The sequence below is a fragment of the Erinaceus europaeus genome, chromosome 2 (assembly GCF_950295315.1).
Source record: "Erinaceus europaeus chromosome 2, mEriEur2.1, whole genome shotgun sequence".
Classification (NCBI taxonomy): domain Eukaryota; kingdom Metazoa; phylum Chordata; class Mammalia; order Eulipotyphla; family Erinaceidae; genus Erinaceus; species Erinaceus europaeus.
This window is the reverse complement of record NC_080163.1, coordinates 128,075,785-128,093,977: the sequence shown is the minus strand read 5'-3', so window position 1 is coordinate 128,093,977 and position 18,193 is coordinate 128,075,785. Positions and strand designations below refer to the sequence as shown.

Here is an 18,193-nt window from a genome sequence, read left to right as displayed (position 1 = left end):
CCTCTGTATATTCTTATTACTTTGCCTGTTAGCCTAAGTGGTTCCCATTTCTGCTGGTTTCAAGAGCCCCGGGACATTTAAATACCTCTTCTAGAAACAAATCTGTTTCCTTAAAAGCCCTCCCAGGTCAGGACTGAGTGAGTCTGAATGAAGCTCAGATCAGTAATGAAGAAGGCCTCACATTTAGACATTTCTTTTAGCTTCTAATTTGCCCAGCTGGTGGTAGAAGTCAGGGAAGTTAGTACTACTTTATCCATGTACATTTATCCCACTCTATTCATTATATCCTACTCCAGCCTATTACAACAGCAGATCAAGAGGACCTTGAGATCAGTCCTGCCCTCCTCCCTCTCACCTATTTCCATCTCCTCTCCTCTTCTGTCTATCTCTACTTCAGTCATTCCAAATATATCAGGTGTGCTGCTGGCCCTGGAGCTTTGACTTTACTATTCCTTCTGCCTGGAATGCTCATAGAGCACCCTGAGCTGTTTCCACATTCAGAGTATTTTTCAATGTCATTTTCCCAGTGAAACCTTTCCTCCCCATTTAACTATAAATGGAAACTTGCCTCCTGACCCTTTTCCCTCCCACTGCTTTGTATTTATAGACATCTATGAATTCTTTGTTTATTCCATTGGCCTGTAGAATGTAAGTTATTTTATTAAATATTTATTTTTGAATAATTTATTTGTTAGATAGAGACAGTAAACTCAAGAGGGAATGGTGAGATAGAAAGTGGGAAGAGAGGGAGGGAGAGAGTGAGGGAGGGAGGGGGAGAGAGAGACAGTAACACAGCTTCACTACCTGTGAAATTTCCTCCCTGCAGTTGAGGACCAGGTCTGGAACCCAGGTCCTTGCACACTACAAAATATGTACTCAACTGGGTGTGCCACTGTCTGATCCCTAGAATGTAAGACCTTAATTATCAAGATTGTTGCCTATTTTGTTCTCAGGCCTAAAAGAGTGCTTAGCACATAAGCAGAGACCAATATTTACTAAATGAATTGGATGAATCTAGAAATATCCCTGGATATAGAACTCCAACTTTGGGGTCAAGAGACAGTTCAGTTGGTAGATTACATGCCTTACCGTGCTCGATGTCCTGTGTTTTATCTCTCACACCGTATGGGAGTACTATGGACAGCATCAGGGGACTTCCTGGATAATGGAGATATGCTGGGGTTTTTTTCTTTTTGCTTTCTCTAGTGTCACCCTCTCTTTCTCCCTCTATCCCTCTGTGTATAGAATAAAAGCAGTTGGGCCATAAAGGTGGCTCAAAGAGACCTTGGGCTCATTCTTTGACTTGATCGGAAAACCAATGTCTAACTTGTTTTATCACAGTAACTCAGGTAGTTGGATGTGCATTTTGCAGTCAAGTAAAGAAGCCCCCAAAGTTAAGTGACTCACATAAGATCCTGCAGGAAAACTGTATCAAGGCATTCAAACTCAGTTTTGTTTCATTCCAGACTCCCCACTTCTGCCTGTTAAACAACATGCAAATTGGACTTGTTTTTGTGCCACCCATGATCACTTCTAATTTATCCCTATCACCACAGAGCATTTCTCTGGCAAGAAGTGCTTCTCTGACTTTCATAGTATATGACTCAAAAGATTTCCATTGGGATTTTTAGTATCACTGCCTTTCTTCTTGAGCAAGTGTCTCTGCTTGGGGAATCAGGGTTTCTTGATATTTAGGAGAGTACTTAGTGGAGGAGAATCTAGTGCTGCAACTTACCAGCTGGGATACCATACACAGATGATTTATCTGTCTGAGGAAGCAGAGTGGAGGTTCATGGCATTGAAAAGTGTGGATTTTGCAGGAAAGTCCCTGAGTTCAGTTTTGACTGTGTCACTGAGTAACTGTTAAAACTTCTGGGCAAATTTGCTTCTCTAAGCCTCAGTTTACTCCTCTTGATAATTGGAGACAAGTCTTACAAGATTTGAGGGAGAATCAAATGAAGTAGCAATGCATTAGTAGGATGAAGATCATTGGCTGAAACATATTAGCACTTACTACATCTGTTGGGATTATTATTAACACTTATTTCATAGGGTTGCCTTGAGAATATGAGATCATAAGTGTGAAATATGTAGCACATGACTTGGAACATACAAGGGTTCAGCAAATGTTATTGATGTCATCTATTAATTTTCTTTTCATCCCTTCTTATATCCAACAGAAAGGAATCTGGCTTCTCCTCAACCATGCTTTTGAAATGACTTTCTTATCATTTATTCACAGCAAGTTATAACTTCTATAGTCCTCAGTGTTTGTATGTAAAAAATATTCAAGCAGAGTGTGGTCCGGGATGTGGCCCAGTGGATATATCATCAGACTCTCAACCATGAAATCCTGAGTTCAATCCTTGGCAGCACATGTACCAGAGTGATGTCTGTTTCTTTCTCTCTCCTCCTATGTTTCTCATTAATAAATAAATAAAATCTTTTAGAAAAAAACTATTCAAGGAGAAAAATATTTCAGAGAAAAATTCTGAAGTGCAAGAGTCATAGCCTCCAATGGCCTCTATAACTCAGTTTCCTCACTTGGAAATGGGGCTGGCAACACTTGCTTGGGAGGTTGTTGTAGTGACATGAAATTTGCATCTCAATTTGAGATTCAGCAAATGCTTGATAAAAGGTGACCTGACCATGGTAAGAAGCCAGAGTGATGACCTGTTTCTTGGTTTTTTTTGTTTTGTTTTGTTTTGTTTATTTATTTTTATTGATTTAACGATGACAAATGAGACTGTAGGATAAGAGGAGTATAATTCCACACAATTCCCACCACCAGAGTCTCATATCCCATCCCTTTCCTTGAAAGCTTTCCTATTCTTCATCCCTTTGGGAGTGTGGACCCAGGATCATCATGGAATGCAGAAAGTGGAAGGTCTGGCTTCTGTAATTAGTTCCCCACCGGACATGGGCATTGGCAGATTGATCCATACTCCCATCCTGTTTCTGTCTTTCCCTGGTGGGGTAGGGCTCTGGAAAGGTTTGTTCCAGGGTATACAATGGTGAGTTTGTCTGCCCAGGGAAGTCAGGTTGGCTTCATCATAGCATCTGCAACTTGGTGGCTGAAAAAAGCATTAAAATATAAAGCAGAACAAATTGTTGAATAATCAGGAACCTAGAAGTAAGAATACAGCAGATGAGATTTGGGGTCTCCATTTCGCAAAAAGCTAGGAAGTCTATTTTAGGTATCCTCCAAGGGGCTCATAACTTGACTAATTTTTGCCTGAGCCTGACAGCTAACATGCAGGTGGGCTAAAGGTATCTGGGGAGATGGTGTCAGAGTTGGACACAGAGTTAGAAAGCTGGATCAGGGAAGAGAGTAACTCCCAAATATGGGAAAAGCATATAAATACCATTAACTGTCAACCCCACTGATCTGATACGGGGCCCACATTTAGCACAGGAGCCTGTGTAACCTCTGTATCCCTGTATGTCTGAGATCACATTCCGTATGACCTGGTTTTATAATGTTTTTTTTTTCTGAAAGCCCCAGTTAGTTTACTGGGTCCCTAAGCGTAGGGCTCAGACTTGGAAATTTTCAGATTTTCTTCCACATCTTCAAACATCTGATACCAATCCAGACATAAATTTGAGTCAATGAATAAGCAAACTAACAACAAATTGGTGATTGAGTGCATAAATACTAGCCCCAGTTTCTGTACCACAGACAATATGGCTATGCCTAGAAATAATTTTTTAAAAATTTTTTATATTTATTTTCCCTTTTGTTGCCCTTGCTGTTTTTTATTGTTGTTGTAGTTATTATTGTTGTTATTGATGTTGTCGTTGTTAGATAGAGAGAAATTGAGAGAGGAGGGGAAGACAGAGAGGGTGAGAGAAAGAGAAACACCTGCAGACCTCCTTCACCGCCTGTGAAGTGACGTCCATGCAGGTGGGGAGCCCGGACTCAAACCGGAAATCCTTATGCCGATCCTTTCTCTTTGCGCCATGTGCGCTTAACCTGCTGCGCTACCACCTGACTCCCACCTTGAAGTAAGTTTTAACACTGTGGAGTCTCCATGATCTTTTGTTTAACTTTTTAGTTTAAATCTCTTTATTTTTGTAAGTATTAGAATTCTCATATAATGGTGACTAAGAAGTTATATGAAAGCATAGAGAGTTGATCCAAGTCAATGGTACCATATGCAACTCAACAAACACTTTTGTGAGTAAGAAACACTGAGGTCTATCTTGTGGCTTATTTGATAATATTGCAGAGAGATGTTGGATCCGATCAGACGTCAGAAAAAAAACGCCAGAACCAAATGGAGAAGTCTTTGCTGCGTGTGCAGTTTTCTCTCTTATTAACATGAAAACACTTTACATGCCTGGAAACATCTAAAGGCTATTTTTTTTGTTTTATTTTCCATTACTTCACTCTAATGCTTTAACCCTGTACGTGTGGAAATTAGACTGTCACCTGGTTTAAGCATCCTGTTTTCTTTCGTGTTTGTAATGAAGCCCTCTGGGAATTTTGTGATTACAAAAATGAGTTACAAATCCTCATTCAGTATACAAAAGTATGTAGCTGCTTTTCTTCTCTGTTTAAATAGTCTACAAAACAAGAAATAATTAGTCAAGCACAATCAGTAATTAAGCACATAACATGAACATTAAACAAACTGCAATCTTGCATCATTTTGAAGGTGGATAGGCAGGTTTCAGGTTTGGAATCCAGCCAAAATGCCCATCTTCCTTCCCTTTGCTCCTTATTTATTATTGGCAAGGGAATTTCCTTGCCTAACTTGCTGATGTACTCTCACTGGTGGTCCATCTGAGAGTTCATGTACATGTGAGCCTCTATTTTTTGACATTACCACCATTGGGAGAGGATGATTTCAAAGAGTTTGATATATTGAGAGTGGAAAAACAAAGTGTTTCTCCAATATGGAAGTGTGTCTCCAGGGTTATTGCTAGGACTCAGTGCCTGCACTACAAATCCACTGCTTCTCGAGGCCACCTCTTTCCCTTTGTTGCCCTTGTTGTTTATCATTATTGTTGTTGTTATTACTGTCTTCATTGTTGGATAGGAGAGAGAAGTGGAGAGAGGAGGGGAAGACAGAGAGGGGGAGAGAAAGATAGACACCTGCAAACCTGCTTCACCGCCTGTGAAGCAACTCCCCTGCAGGTGGGGAGCCAGGAGCTCGAACCAGGATCCTTGCAGGGCCTTGCACTTCACATCATGGTCATGTGCGCTTGCTTAATCTCTGCACCATTGCTCAGCCCCCTGGAAGTGTGTTTCTAAGTTGAGATCAGTCACAATTCAGAAAAATGCTCTGCCTTTTCTCCTCTATGGTGTCTGTCTTTCTCTTTTGATACTTCCTCTTCAGTCCCCTTGAACTTTTAAAATGTTAAAATCTTTAAAATTTTGTCTACCATAGTCACCCCTCTAGAGGCAAAATATGAAAAAATATTGTGCTCTAATTTTGTCCAATTTTTTCTTGAAGACCATATCATCTAGAACACAGATTCATAGGCTCTGACCAAAATACCTATTTCAAGGAAAACTAGAAAACCTATCTTTCTAACTCATTCAGACAGGAAAATTAGTCATTCAGATAATTTTTAAGTGCCTGTTAACTTGGGAAGTTCCAAGGTGAGTACAAGGGAGAATAGATCATGTCTTTGAGCAATCACTGTCCACTCAGCTTTGCCGAATTTAACTTGGAGAGAACATTTTTTGTCATATTTTATTGCAGTTTTCCTTGTTCCATGGTGTGAAATCTGGATAGACAATATCTGTATGTGATATACTGGGTGTCCATTAATTACTTAAGAAGTGATAGAATGATCAATGATTTTCCTTCCATCCCACATGATTTCTGTAGTGACTCTATAGATACCTAGGGCATTTTCTTCTGGTGGTAATAGCATTCTCCATTTTTCTCCTGTAATTTCTTTTTTTACTATTAAACAAAAATGTTTGGAGATTAACAATCCCTAACACATATATGGTGTGTTTTAGTTTTCAAAGCCACAAGGCATAACCAGGGAGCCAAGGCACTACCAGTACTTCCATTTTAGATCTCCCAAGTAACGGAACCAGAGAGACTAAATGACCTGCCCAAGATGGTTTATACATAGTTACCTGCCTGAGTAAGGTATGTTTCTGTTCTCTGCCTTTTTTCATCACATGTGCCCTCTGGTAAGTTATTCTAGACCCCATAAGGATGAAGAAGTTTGTATTGACATAGCTCATTTGAACAGTGAGCTGCTCTGCTATGTTCATGACCCAGGTTCAAGCCTGGTCCCTATCACATTAAAGAAAGCTCTCTCTCTCTCTCTCTCTCTCTCTCTCTCTTAAAAAAAGAAAAAAACTGTTTGTGTTGATATCGTTTATCTTAATTTTAGAGCAGGTAGAGCTGGGACAGTGGCTAATAGCAGAACACTTGCCTTGCATATCCTGGGATCAATGATATCTTTCCCTATCATAAAAGACCACATAAATATAAAATAAAAATTTTAAAAATGCATCTGAACATCATACATTTAGTAAAGATACATTGGGCACTGGCTAAGCCTACCCTCAGAACTTGCCAGGCTGTGTGATAGAGTGAGGAAGAAGCAGAAAAAAAAAACCTACAGGATACAGGCTTTTATGGCAGCTCTTAATATACACTAAAGGCATAAGGGCAAGAACTAACTACCTTAGCCATTGACCTTTCATTTAGTGGTTTGGAGACCCAAAAAAGGGCATGTGTTTAGGAAAAATTTACTCAAATGTTGGATGGCTGGTATCACACGTGGAACACAAATGGATTCAGAAAACCATGATGAAAGTTGTCACTGTTGAAATTACTTTAGCCTGGACTCTAGGCTTTATTAACTTGAAAGTTCTGTTTAATCCATCTGGACTTTTCCCATTATGAGTAAAATAATAAGAAATGGGGCCCTCCTGGATCAGATCTTGAAGCAGAAAAAAAAAAAAAAAGACAGGAGTAGAAAACTGGTGAAATCTGAATAGATCTATTGCTTGCTTAACAGTAGTGGGCCAATAATCATTTCTTAGTTTTAATAAATGTACTATGACTGTGTGTAATGTTGACACTGGGGAAAACAGGATAAAGAGTATAGAGAAACTCTATCATTGACCTGAGAAGTTAAAATTATTCAACTATAGGGGGTCGTGCAGTAGCGCAGTGGGTTAAGCACACATGGTCCAAAGCGCAAGGATCCTGGCTTGAGCCCTTGGCTTCCCACATGCAGGGGAGTTGCTTCACAAGTGGTAAAGCAGGTCTGCAGGTGTCTTTCTCTCCCCCTCTTCTCTCCATTTCTCTCTGTCCTATCCAACAACAATGACATCAATTAACAACAGTAATAATAACCACAACAATAAAAAGAAAACCAAGGGCAACAAAAGGGAAAGAAATGGCCTCCAGGAGCAGTGAAGATTCATGGTGCAGGCACTGAGCTCCAGCAGTAACCCTGGAGGCAAAATAAAATAAAATAAAGCAATTCTACTATAAAAAAGATTGTTTAAAGTAAAAAGCATACTTAGTTTTAAGTGATAATTGTATTAACCTTGCTGCCATAACAAAAGACCATAGGCTGCCTGGGTTAAATAATAGTTATTTTCTCACAGCTCTGGAGGCTGAGAAGCTCACGATCAAGGGACTGCTTCACAGATGTCCACCTTCTCACTGTCTACTCCCATGACAGCATAAGAAAACTCTGACTTCTCTTTCTTTTCTTTTAAAGCAGTGGGTTTAAAGGATTCATTTCTAAGTCTTTTTTTTTATGGCAGTGAGGAAACTGACCAAGAAAGGTTTTTTTTTTTTTTTAAATTTATTTCTTTATTGGGGAATTAATGTTTTACATTCAACAGTAAATACAATAGTTTGTACATGCATAACATTCCCCAGTTTCCCATTTAACAATACAACCCCCACCCACTATGTCATTTAGCATCCTTCATGGACCTGTATTCTCCCCACCCACCCACCCCAGAGTCTTTTACTTTGGTGCAATACGCCAAGTCTTTAGATTTCATTTAGACCCTATGTTCAAATACAGTTACACTGGGGGTTCAACTCCCTAATCACCTCAATGTCAGAATTAATAAATAATGCAATTGAGTCATCACAATAATGTAAATTGGCATATTCATTTAGGAAGGCAGGCTAATACTATCTTCATGAACTAACATAACCTAGAAATTCCACCCCTAAATATCCACCTAATTGAAATGTACATGTGTCCCCTCCCATACAAGCATACATTCAGCACCATTATTTATAATATCTCAGAAATGTATGAACTACTGAAATGTCTCTAAGAAATTAAATGCATAAATATAAACTATAATCTATTACACAATGGACATTATATTCCTATGATCAGTGAACACCAGTAAGCCCAACAATATGGTTTAATCACACAAGCATCATGTGGATATGAAGCAGATACAAAAGCATCCATTCTTTGTGGCTACATAATCATCTCAATAAAAACCAAACTACCAGGGAGTTGGGCGGTAGCAAAGAGTGTTAAAAACACGTGGCTCAAAGCACAAGGATCTCGGTTCAAGCCCCTAGCTCAGCACCTGCAGGGGAGTCGCTTCACAATCAGTGAAGCAGGTCTGCAGGTTTCTATCTTTCTCTCCCCCTGTCTTCCCCTCCTCTCTCTGTTTCTTTCTGTCTATCCAACAACAAGGACATCATCATCAACAACAATAATAACTACAACAACAAGGGCAACAAAAGGGAATAAATAAATAAATAAATAAATATTAAAACAAAAAAAACTACCTGAGCTGGGCAGTGGTGCATCTGGTTGAGTGCACATTACCATGCACAAGAACTCAGGTTTGAGCTCCTGCTCCCCACCTATAGAGAAACTTCTCAAGTGGTAAAAACAGGTCTGTAGGTATCTATCTTTCTCTCTCCCTCTCTATCTCCCCCTACTCTCTTTCTCTCTGTCCTATCAAATAAACAGAAGACAGGAAGGAAGGAAGGAAGGAAGGAAGGAAGGAAGGAAGGAAGGAAGGAAGGAAGGAAGGAAAGCTGCCAGAAATGGTAGATTCATAATGCCAGCACTGAGCCCTAATGATAAACCTGGTGGCAATAAAAATAAATAATTAATTAATTAAAACTATCCACATGTTAGAAGGCATTAGACTCTTGATCATGTAGGACTCTCAGATGTCACACAGTTGTTTTTGTTTGTTCTTTTATCAGTGCGCTGAGTATATTCAGTTTGTGAAAATTTATCTACTGATGCACCCAGTTAAGTGTATGAAGTACAAGGACCCAGTTTTGAGCCCCCAGCTCCCCACCTGCAGGGGGATGGTTCACAAACAGTGAAGCATGTCTGCAGGTGTTTATATTTTTCTCTCCCTCTCTATCTCCCCTCCCTTCTCAATTTCTTTCTGTCCTACCCAGTAAAACAGCTGGGGAAAAAAAATGACCACCAGGAGCAGAGGATTCATAGTGCCAGCACCAAGCCTTAGCAACAGGAGACCAAAAAAAAAAAAAAATCTACTGACACACGTCTTGTGTTTTTTTTTTAAATTTATTTATTAATGAGAAAGATAGGAGAGAGAGAAAGAACCAGACATCACTCAGGTACATGTGCTGCTGGGAATTGAACTCAGGAACTCATGCTTGAGAGTCTAGTGCCTTAGCCACTTCGCCACCTCCCAGACCACACGTTTTGTGATTAAAAAAAAATAAAATATGTGTGTGTGTGTGTGTGTGTGTGTGTGTGTGTTATGCTTCACAAAAAATGTCCATAAACACACACAAAATTTTGTCTCACAGTCTTTGAGAGAATTAAAAAGAGAATTAATGGGGGCTGGGTGGTGGCTCACCTGGGTGAGTGCACATGTTACAAAGCGCAAGGACTCAGGTTCAAGTCCCTAGTCCCCACCTGCAAGGGGAGAGCTTCGTGAGTGGTGAAGCAGAGCTGTAGGTGTCTCTCTGTCTCTCTCCCTCTCTGTCACCCCCTTTCCTCTCAATTTCTAGCTGTCTCTATCTAATACACAAATAAATATTTTAAACAATTTAAAAAGAGAGAGTGAATAGAAAACACACTCCATCCCTTTCACTTCTTTTTTTGTCCCTGCTCCCTTGCTTCATTCCTGCCCTCAGCATACCTGAAACATCATTAGCTATGTCTTTGGGAAGTTACTTCTCCTACAGCACAGTCTTGTCTTCTTGGCCAAAATGGCCCTGGTGGTGCAGTGGTGAATATCATGGCAATTGCTGAAATACCTTAAGTTTGTGGAGTGTGCTAAGTGGTCGACTTTTCAAGGAACTTTCTTATGGTGAAATGTAGATACTAATCACTCTCCACCATTTTTTATAGTTCTTGTCATTTGTAAATGGGAAAGGAACACCGCCCCCACCCCCGAATTCTCTTGCCTTCTTCCATCTGTATTTTCTTTACTAAATTATCCAGTCTTATAAATATTTGAATAACATTTGGTCAGGATAAAATCTTTCCTGTCAGCTCAGTACAAGAACACTTTTTGGCTCCTGAGACCATAACAGTCAGATAAATTAATATTGATTTGTTAGAAAATAGTTTTCACTCTGTCTAAACATCTTATTCTAGGCTCTTGAACCAAAATTATGAATTTAAAAGCAGCAAAATAGTTCTTCACAGTTTTCCCAGTGAAACTAATTATGGGAAGATTGTGAAAAATGTATCGGATACTATTTCTAACATAGAATTCTGCAAACCAAAAATTCACAGAAAACAGAGGCGCTATGTGTGATTTATATGAGCAAGTTGCAATTTGGTAGACTGGAGTTTATATAAATAGTTCTTGCATCTTCCACTGGGATAACTCAATACATTAATATCTCACATATAGTAGAAATGAAAGGCGAACCTTTTTTTCAACTAATAGTTTTATTTACCTAATAGAAGGATCAGATTTTTCCCCCTTCTTATTTGTGTCTACATATTAAATAACAGCTCACTGTCATCTATATAGATATGCAGGGTGTAGAGTTTGGCAGACTTATCTCTTAATTGCATCAGCATATACAAATGGAGGGGAGAATTAAAATAGTAAAAGGAAGAAAATAAAAATACAGCTCAAATGTCCACATTCATTTAAAATAATATTTCATATATTGTTTTCTCATAAAAATGCATTTTCACCTCATGAAACTCAGAAAATCTAATGTATTCGCTATCCTACTTCATTTACTCCATATTATATGAGAAATAAATCCTAAATGTAATTTTTGAATAATAACTAACAAAGAAATATTCCCTCCTCTTTTGATCATTCAACTTATTTGAAATATCAAGTAGTAGAGCATTAAACATCTGTCTGCAAATCCCTTGTCTGAACTGCAGATCTCTTTAAAGATAGATACCTAAAGTTGTAGGCTCCATTGAAACTATTTTGGCTTTTTGATACCTATTGTATAACTGCTTTCCAGACATTATAACAGTTACCACAAAAGACATACATGGAAATGGAAAGAAAAGGCAAATGGAAAAAGAATCTCTCTGTGTGCATGTGTGTTAAAGAAAAATGCAGAGGAGGCTGTAATTAAATATAAAACAAGATTGGGCGGGGAGTGTTGGTGTATCCCATAGAGAGCACACATTACCATGCACAAGGACCCAGGTTCAAGCTCCTGGTCCCCACCTGCAAGAGGGAACTTTCATGAGCTGTAGAACATTGCTGTAACTATGTTCTTCTCCCCTCCCCTCCTCCTCCTCTTCCTTTTCCTCTACTCCCCCCTTCTCCTCCTCTCTCTTTTTCCTTCCTCCTCTCCCTTCTCTTCCTCCCTCTTTTCCCTTCCTTCTCCTCCTCTCCTCCCTCTTTTACCTTCCTCATCTTCTTCTTTTTTTCTCCCTTTCTCTATCTTCATGTATTGGAATAGAGAGAGGAAGAGGGAGAGGGAGAGGGAGAGAGACTGCTGGGTATGGTTGAACCCTACAGGCACAGAGCTTCTAGTGGCAAAAATAATAAATAAATAAATAAGATTGAAATTTTGTTTCCCAGCTACATGACCCATGTAATTTTTTTTTTTAAAAAAGTCTTTATCTATTATTTATTGGATAGAGACAAAAATTGAAAGGGAAGGGGAAATATAGAGAGAGGGAAGGAGGGAGGGAGGGAAGAACTCCAATAGCCCTGCTTCACTACTTGAAAAGCATTCTCCCTGTAGGTGGGGACTGAGGCCTTGAACCCAGATCTGTGGTAATATATGCACTCTACTGGGTGCACCACTGCCCAGTCTCACCCATGTAATTTTTAAGAACAGTTTATTTGAAGCCCCTTTTCTTTGGAGAGTATCACGTGCCGTTGGCTTTTTTGAGGATGCCAATGAACAGCTAGTTATTAGGTCAAGACTGCCTTCTCCCTGAAAACTAGTTCATGAAGCCATCTAAAATATGAAAGTAAATATAAAATCCTTAAAGTATATATATAGTCTTCTGGTTGAGAAGGAGGTTTTCAGTTTTCATATTGTCACTCTGAAGCCTTTTCTGAAATTGGAAATGACAATCTAGGGATATATATATATATATATGTTGAATGGAACCTGAGTCTACTGCTAGGTTTGAGGAGTGAACTATTTTCTGCCATAGATTAAGCTGAACTAGACCGTATGTCAAAAAAGAGTCCCAATGTCAACTTAATCCATTGTCATAGCTGTAAAATGCTATTTCACTATACGAGCAATTCCCTTGTGGATTTCTCTTGCCTTTCTGTGCAGCTCAACTCTATTTTAATCTATTGTGGCTTTTTCCTTCTCTCCCAACTCTCAACATTTTGGAATCATTAAATATATTTGCCTCTGGGGCACCTGTTTGATATTTACACAAATTATGAAAGTAAAGTAGGAGCAAAGTAAGGAGAAATAAAGGCAGTATAGTGCTTCTATTTCTGTTTGACTTAATAAATAGTGGAAACAATTCATCAACTAGCTAGGACATTTAATCATTTTCTTTGGGATCAAACAAGTGGCTGAAAAATCTCTAATTCCACTGCAGGAGGTCTGTGTATTATGTACAGAGGGTTAGATGTGGAGGACAAGTGGGTGATCCCTAGTGTTTGTGTTTGAATTTCCCCAAGTCTGTTCAAGACGAGGGCTTTCCAGATGTGACAAAAGACAAGAAAATTTCCAAATCAAAATTCCCGCTTGCCTATCAGTATGTTGAATTTTCTCCCCATTTGTGCAATTAAGGGTTTTGCTGAGTGAGCTTAGGACTCTATCTCTTTAAGTGTTTAACAGTAATTGGTTCATGTCCTCGTATTCATTGAAAATCCTAGACATTTCATGTAAAATCTTCTTAATGAGGGGATGAATTTTTCATTCACATGAGAAAGCTCCCTCTGACAAACAATTTCTAAATAAAACTTTGGCGACATGACATCCCACATTGGACCTGACAGAGAGGACAGGTGCATTAGAATATAACTGTATGGCGATCCTTCAAGCTGTCAGCCATGAATATTTTATTTCTTAATGAATCATCTTTGTGAAATGAACTTTCTTGTTGTAGTGTCAGTGCCATTTACAACAAAAAGCTGGCTCCTCTTAAAAGGTGAGCTCTGGGAAGATGCTGAAGTAGGCATAAAACGCTTAACCCTACCTGAGGTGGCAGGGTGGGGGTGGTGAGGGGAGGCTCTGCCTTTTCCTTCTCCTTTCTGAGAGCAACTTGAGAACTCACCTCAACAGAGCATGCTCCTGTGGAGGAGAGACGGTCGGTCCTCTAATCAAGTTTCTCTTCTGAGAAGTAACCACTGAGTAACCACCCAGGGACAGCCACTTTGGCCATTGCTTCTGTTGTTCTGAGGAGCCCCTACCTTCTTTTTAATTATGCCCCCCCCATCTCCTTTCTAACATCCAAAAGGCCTATGGGGTGCTATTAGCTAGTGCTAACTGACAGCTCCAGGCAGGGAGCCTTTCTCTGTTCCCTGTGCCACTTTCTTCTTGATCTCAAAGATGACTTTTATTTGTTTATTTTGAGGCTAGAGGAAGAGCTTTCATTCTGACAATGGATGTAAATATCTTCCCCAGTGAAAGAGCCAAAAAGTAGTTTTATATTGCACTCAGAGTCTTCCAAGATGTGGCTTGGCATGGAATCATTTAGTTCATCTCTAGACATCACCAAGATAATAGAACCTGCTCCCCCCAAATAGCCTGTGGTGAATTCTGTGCCCTTTGCCATCAGCTGAGCTGTTGGTGAGACTGTGAGATGATATTGATTTTTCCTTTTTCTTTTTAATTCATTGTCTCAAATACATTATCAAGGCTGCCTAGCAATCCTTGCATTTGCTTAACCTGGTTTATCTTCCACTCCTCGCAGGAACTATTTTAACGTTCTCCACCAACCCGACCCCTCACCCTCCCACCCGCATAATTTTCTCCCTCTCCCTGAAGACCTGACTTCTGAGATCATTTCACCAGTCAGTACCTAAGCTTCTTATCCTCAATTCCTCTTCAAAATCAACCACCTTTTACCCTCCCCTTATCATCTGTTTTGCTTTCACAATGAACAAAATCCTGCTTCATATTCAATTCCAAGATTAATTTCACCACCCCTGAAAGGACCCCCTCTTAATACCCCCACCCACAACCTCTTTCAGGAATATGACTTATCAAGAAAGTGACCGGGATCTATCAGAAGCTTTCAAATTATGTCCAATGTCTGTTTTCATAAGTAAACTTTTCTTGAAGCATAGCTACTCTCTTGCTTACCTTTGTATGGTAGTTTTCATGCTACAAAAATGACAGGCTTGAGTACTTGCAATAGATTCTGTGTGTTTCCCATAAAATCTAAGTATTTGCTATTTGTCCCTTTATAGGGTTTTCAGGTTCCCTGATTTACACCAGGGGCTAGATCCAGAGCCTTGCATGTCAAGTCCCCACCAAAGTATCTTCAATGAAACCCAAATGGAAACAGTGTGTCTTAAACAATGATCCTTTTTTCTTGGCAGCTTACACTTCACTCTTGCACCATGCTATCACAACCACAAGAACTTGTGTCCATGAGGCCACACATAGGAGAAAGCCAGGCCCAAAAAAGCAGTTGGTGGACCAAGCAGAAATGGAATTAGCTAGAAATTTGTTGTTTTCTTTTAGGTAGGTTGAAGTGAGATTTATGTTTTCTAGCCAGTGTTCAGTGTGGGCAGGTGACAATTCTTGTAGGTATTTTTTTCTCCTCCCTTTTAACTTCCGCAAAGGCGTGTCTTTGTTTTGTTTCACATATTACTTTAGCTACCACTCAAGGTTTAAAAAAAGGTTTTTGCACCTTCTATAGAAAGGGTTTCATTTGTGCAGTTGCTGGAGAAAGTCTTCATCACACAATGAATTTTGTTACTTCCCTGGTGACACACATATCTGGTGCTTCCTACTGCTTACAAGTTGCTCAAACTACTTGTATTAAATTAGATGTATACCACTGTATCTCTCATTCCAAATAACATATCTCTCTCTTAGAAATTTTCTGAATTCTGAAACCAAATAGCACACATACTTTTTTTTTTGTAAATAAAGTCAATTTCATAACAGTTTTATAGCAAATGTCCACATGCACAATTATAAAAGACATAAAGTGACTATTGAAATGTGATTGCTTAAAAAAAAAAGCAGCCTTAACAATCCTTATAAGTGAAATAAGTTAATGCTCTTTTTTCATTCTCCATCTTTCTAACCCCCACCCCCTTACTTACTGAGCAGCCCCTATTCTCTTTGAGTCTTTGATAGTTGTGCCCCTGCCCACAATCAGGACAAGACATCTTAACCGGCTTCCCAGAAGTAGTGATATTTCACTTCCTGCCTCTTTGGTCTTTTTTGGTAAGGGAGCAAAGTGGAAATAGAGAGAGGATCACTCTGATGTTCTGACATCATATGTTCTTACTAGTGTTTCCAAGCATCCACCTTTCCCCAAATCAGTACCCTGATCAGGCCTGATCTGAGTACATATATGACTTATTTTGTTTTATATTTTGTCATGGGCCACCATGGGCCAACTTTTTCAGATAGAAAGAGAGAGGCAGAGAGACAGAGTAAAAGAGGGAAAGACACCACAGCACCCAGGCTTCCTCCAGAGCAGGGGTGGAGGGTTTGGGCTCAAATTTCTGTCACCCACTTGACAAAGCAGACATACTGTTCAGGTGAGCTCTCTTGCTGGCTCTGAGCTCATGTACTGTTTTTTGTTTGTTTGTTTGTAATTGTTGTTGTTTTTTACTGGTTACACTCATACTCCTTATTTATTCATCCAAATTTGAACTTTAGCCTTGCTCAAGGTAATCGTGTGTCTTCTTGACAGTAAAAAGTCACTAAAATGCCTTTGTAATGAAGGGCCAAGATATCACAGTGGTCATACAAAAGACTTACATGCCTGAATCTTTAAGGCCCCAGGCTCAGTCCCCAGCACCACCATAAACCTGAACAGAGCAGTGTCCTGGTAAATAAACAAAATAAACAAGAGTGTAATTCCTGTGCCACCTAATGCTTAATCTTCTCCCATACAGGACCCAACCCCTTTGTGGCCTGCATTACTACAGGCCTCAAGAGGGAGCGTGCAATGGACCCACTCCCCACTTCCAAAATTTCAGTAAATCATGAGTTGTCTTTCCAAATCTGTCTAAGTGAGTGTTAATCTGTCTCACAGTGAATGTACTTTATCCTGGGAGTGTATGTAAATAAATTGGAATAAAGCAGATCAAAGACAAGAATTAGACATTTTTGTTATTTAAATCCTCTTATTTCGTTCTCTCTCCCCATCTGCCCTATTTTCACCCCATTGTGTCTGCTCCTTATTACATTTGAATAATAATGTAATTTCAGATTTAGGATTCACTATTGTAGACCTTCAAATGGTGCTTCCACTCCTGCCTTTCTCCTAAGTCCATGTCTCCTTCTTACTCACCCCACTCCCCACCCCCCCACCACTACACACAGACACACTCTGCAAGGACTCTAGAAGATTGCACTTCATTAAATTATTTTTATAATGAGTTCCTGTTACCAGGGAATACAGAGTTAAAAAGGTGATCTCACTGAAAGTCATTAGCATAAGACCTGCTGGACCCTTAGAAGTGACTGGATCATAATCAATAGCAATATGATTATACCCATGCTACAATTATAAATTATTTAAAACACTACCCCTAGGTTACTGACTAGTTGCCTTTAAATTAAATTCTCTGTCAATAATTGATGCAAAGAATTCATGTGAGAACACCTTCAGTTACTGAAACTTTTTTAAAGTGGCATAAAATATTGAACTGTTGCCAGTCATTAGCAGCTAGGCTGTCTGTTTGCTGTAACAGTCCTCTTTTCTAAATTGGTCAAGAAAGACTCTCAGATCTTAAAAGATGACAAATGATTCTAAGTCCACTGCCAGCTAATTTTCTAAGAACACTAAAACCTAGCTAGCCCCTAAACAAAAATTCATGAAAGCCAAAGGGGGAGGGGAAGCCACTAAATAATAAGCAATTACACTTCTTAGATGATTTGAATTTTGACTTCGACAGCATCCTTTTTGGTTCAGATCCTGCCAGCCTTTGTGACTCTTCAGTGCTTCTTCCTCTGCCTCTCCCATCTACTCGTTTCACACTTTTTGTTCACACAGGTAAGAGGAAACTAAACTCAGATAGTGTCTTCTGGTTTCCAGCAACCTAGAGCAACATTTTCTAGACAGACCGTTCGGAATTGATGCACAATATTTTCCTTGATGAATTTGTCACTAACTGAACAGATGGCTTGTTCGGGATGAGGCTTGAGTACCAAGTATCAGCAAATGCCATAGAATGCTTACTTTTGTTGTGACAATTTTCAGTATTTACTTTCATTTATCAACTAGCTTTTATCTTTTAATTGAAAAGATAATGTTACATCACACACACACACACACACACACACACACACACACACACACATTTTATCCTTAACTGTTGTATTTGGACTTAGTATTCATTAGATATCAAAGTTCCTTTATCAACTTCCACTAAACAAAGGAAGCCCTCCTCCCTCACCAAACGTACCATTGAACATCAGAGTCATTGACTTTCAGTGGTGCCTAAACATAGATAAAGTCTTAGACTCCTGCATGTTACTAGTTAGTAGTCAACATTTCTACTAGTTGGAAATAAACTGCTTTGGAGACCAGCTTTCTGCTGTACCTAATTCTTTACTACAACTGCAATCTAGCCTGATTCTAACGTTTAACTCCAGATGAATGTTTTCTTTCTTAGTTTTTT

General features: G+C 39.3%; 1 protein-coding gene across 3 annotated transcripts in view; it reads left to right on the top strand.

The window, feature by feature from the left end:
- WWOX (WW domain containing oxidoreductase) overlaps positions 1-18,193 on the top strand; it is a 1,192,279-nt gene that overhangs the window by 844,832 nt on the left and 329,254 nt on the right. For 2 of the 3 annotated variants that reach the window (XM_060185124.1, XM_060185126.1), the window contains one exon: positions 17,485-17,565. The exons of the other annotated variant lie outside the window; for it this stretch is intronic. In XM_060185124.1, the coding sequence (XP_060041107.1) occupies positions 17,485-17,565 (81 nt within the window). The remainder of the gene's footprint in view (positions 1-17,484; positions 17,566-18,193) is intronic. 3 annotated transcript variants of the gene reach the window in all.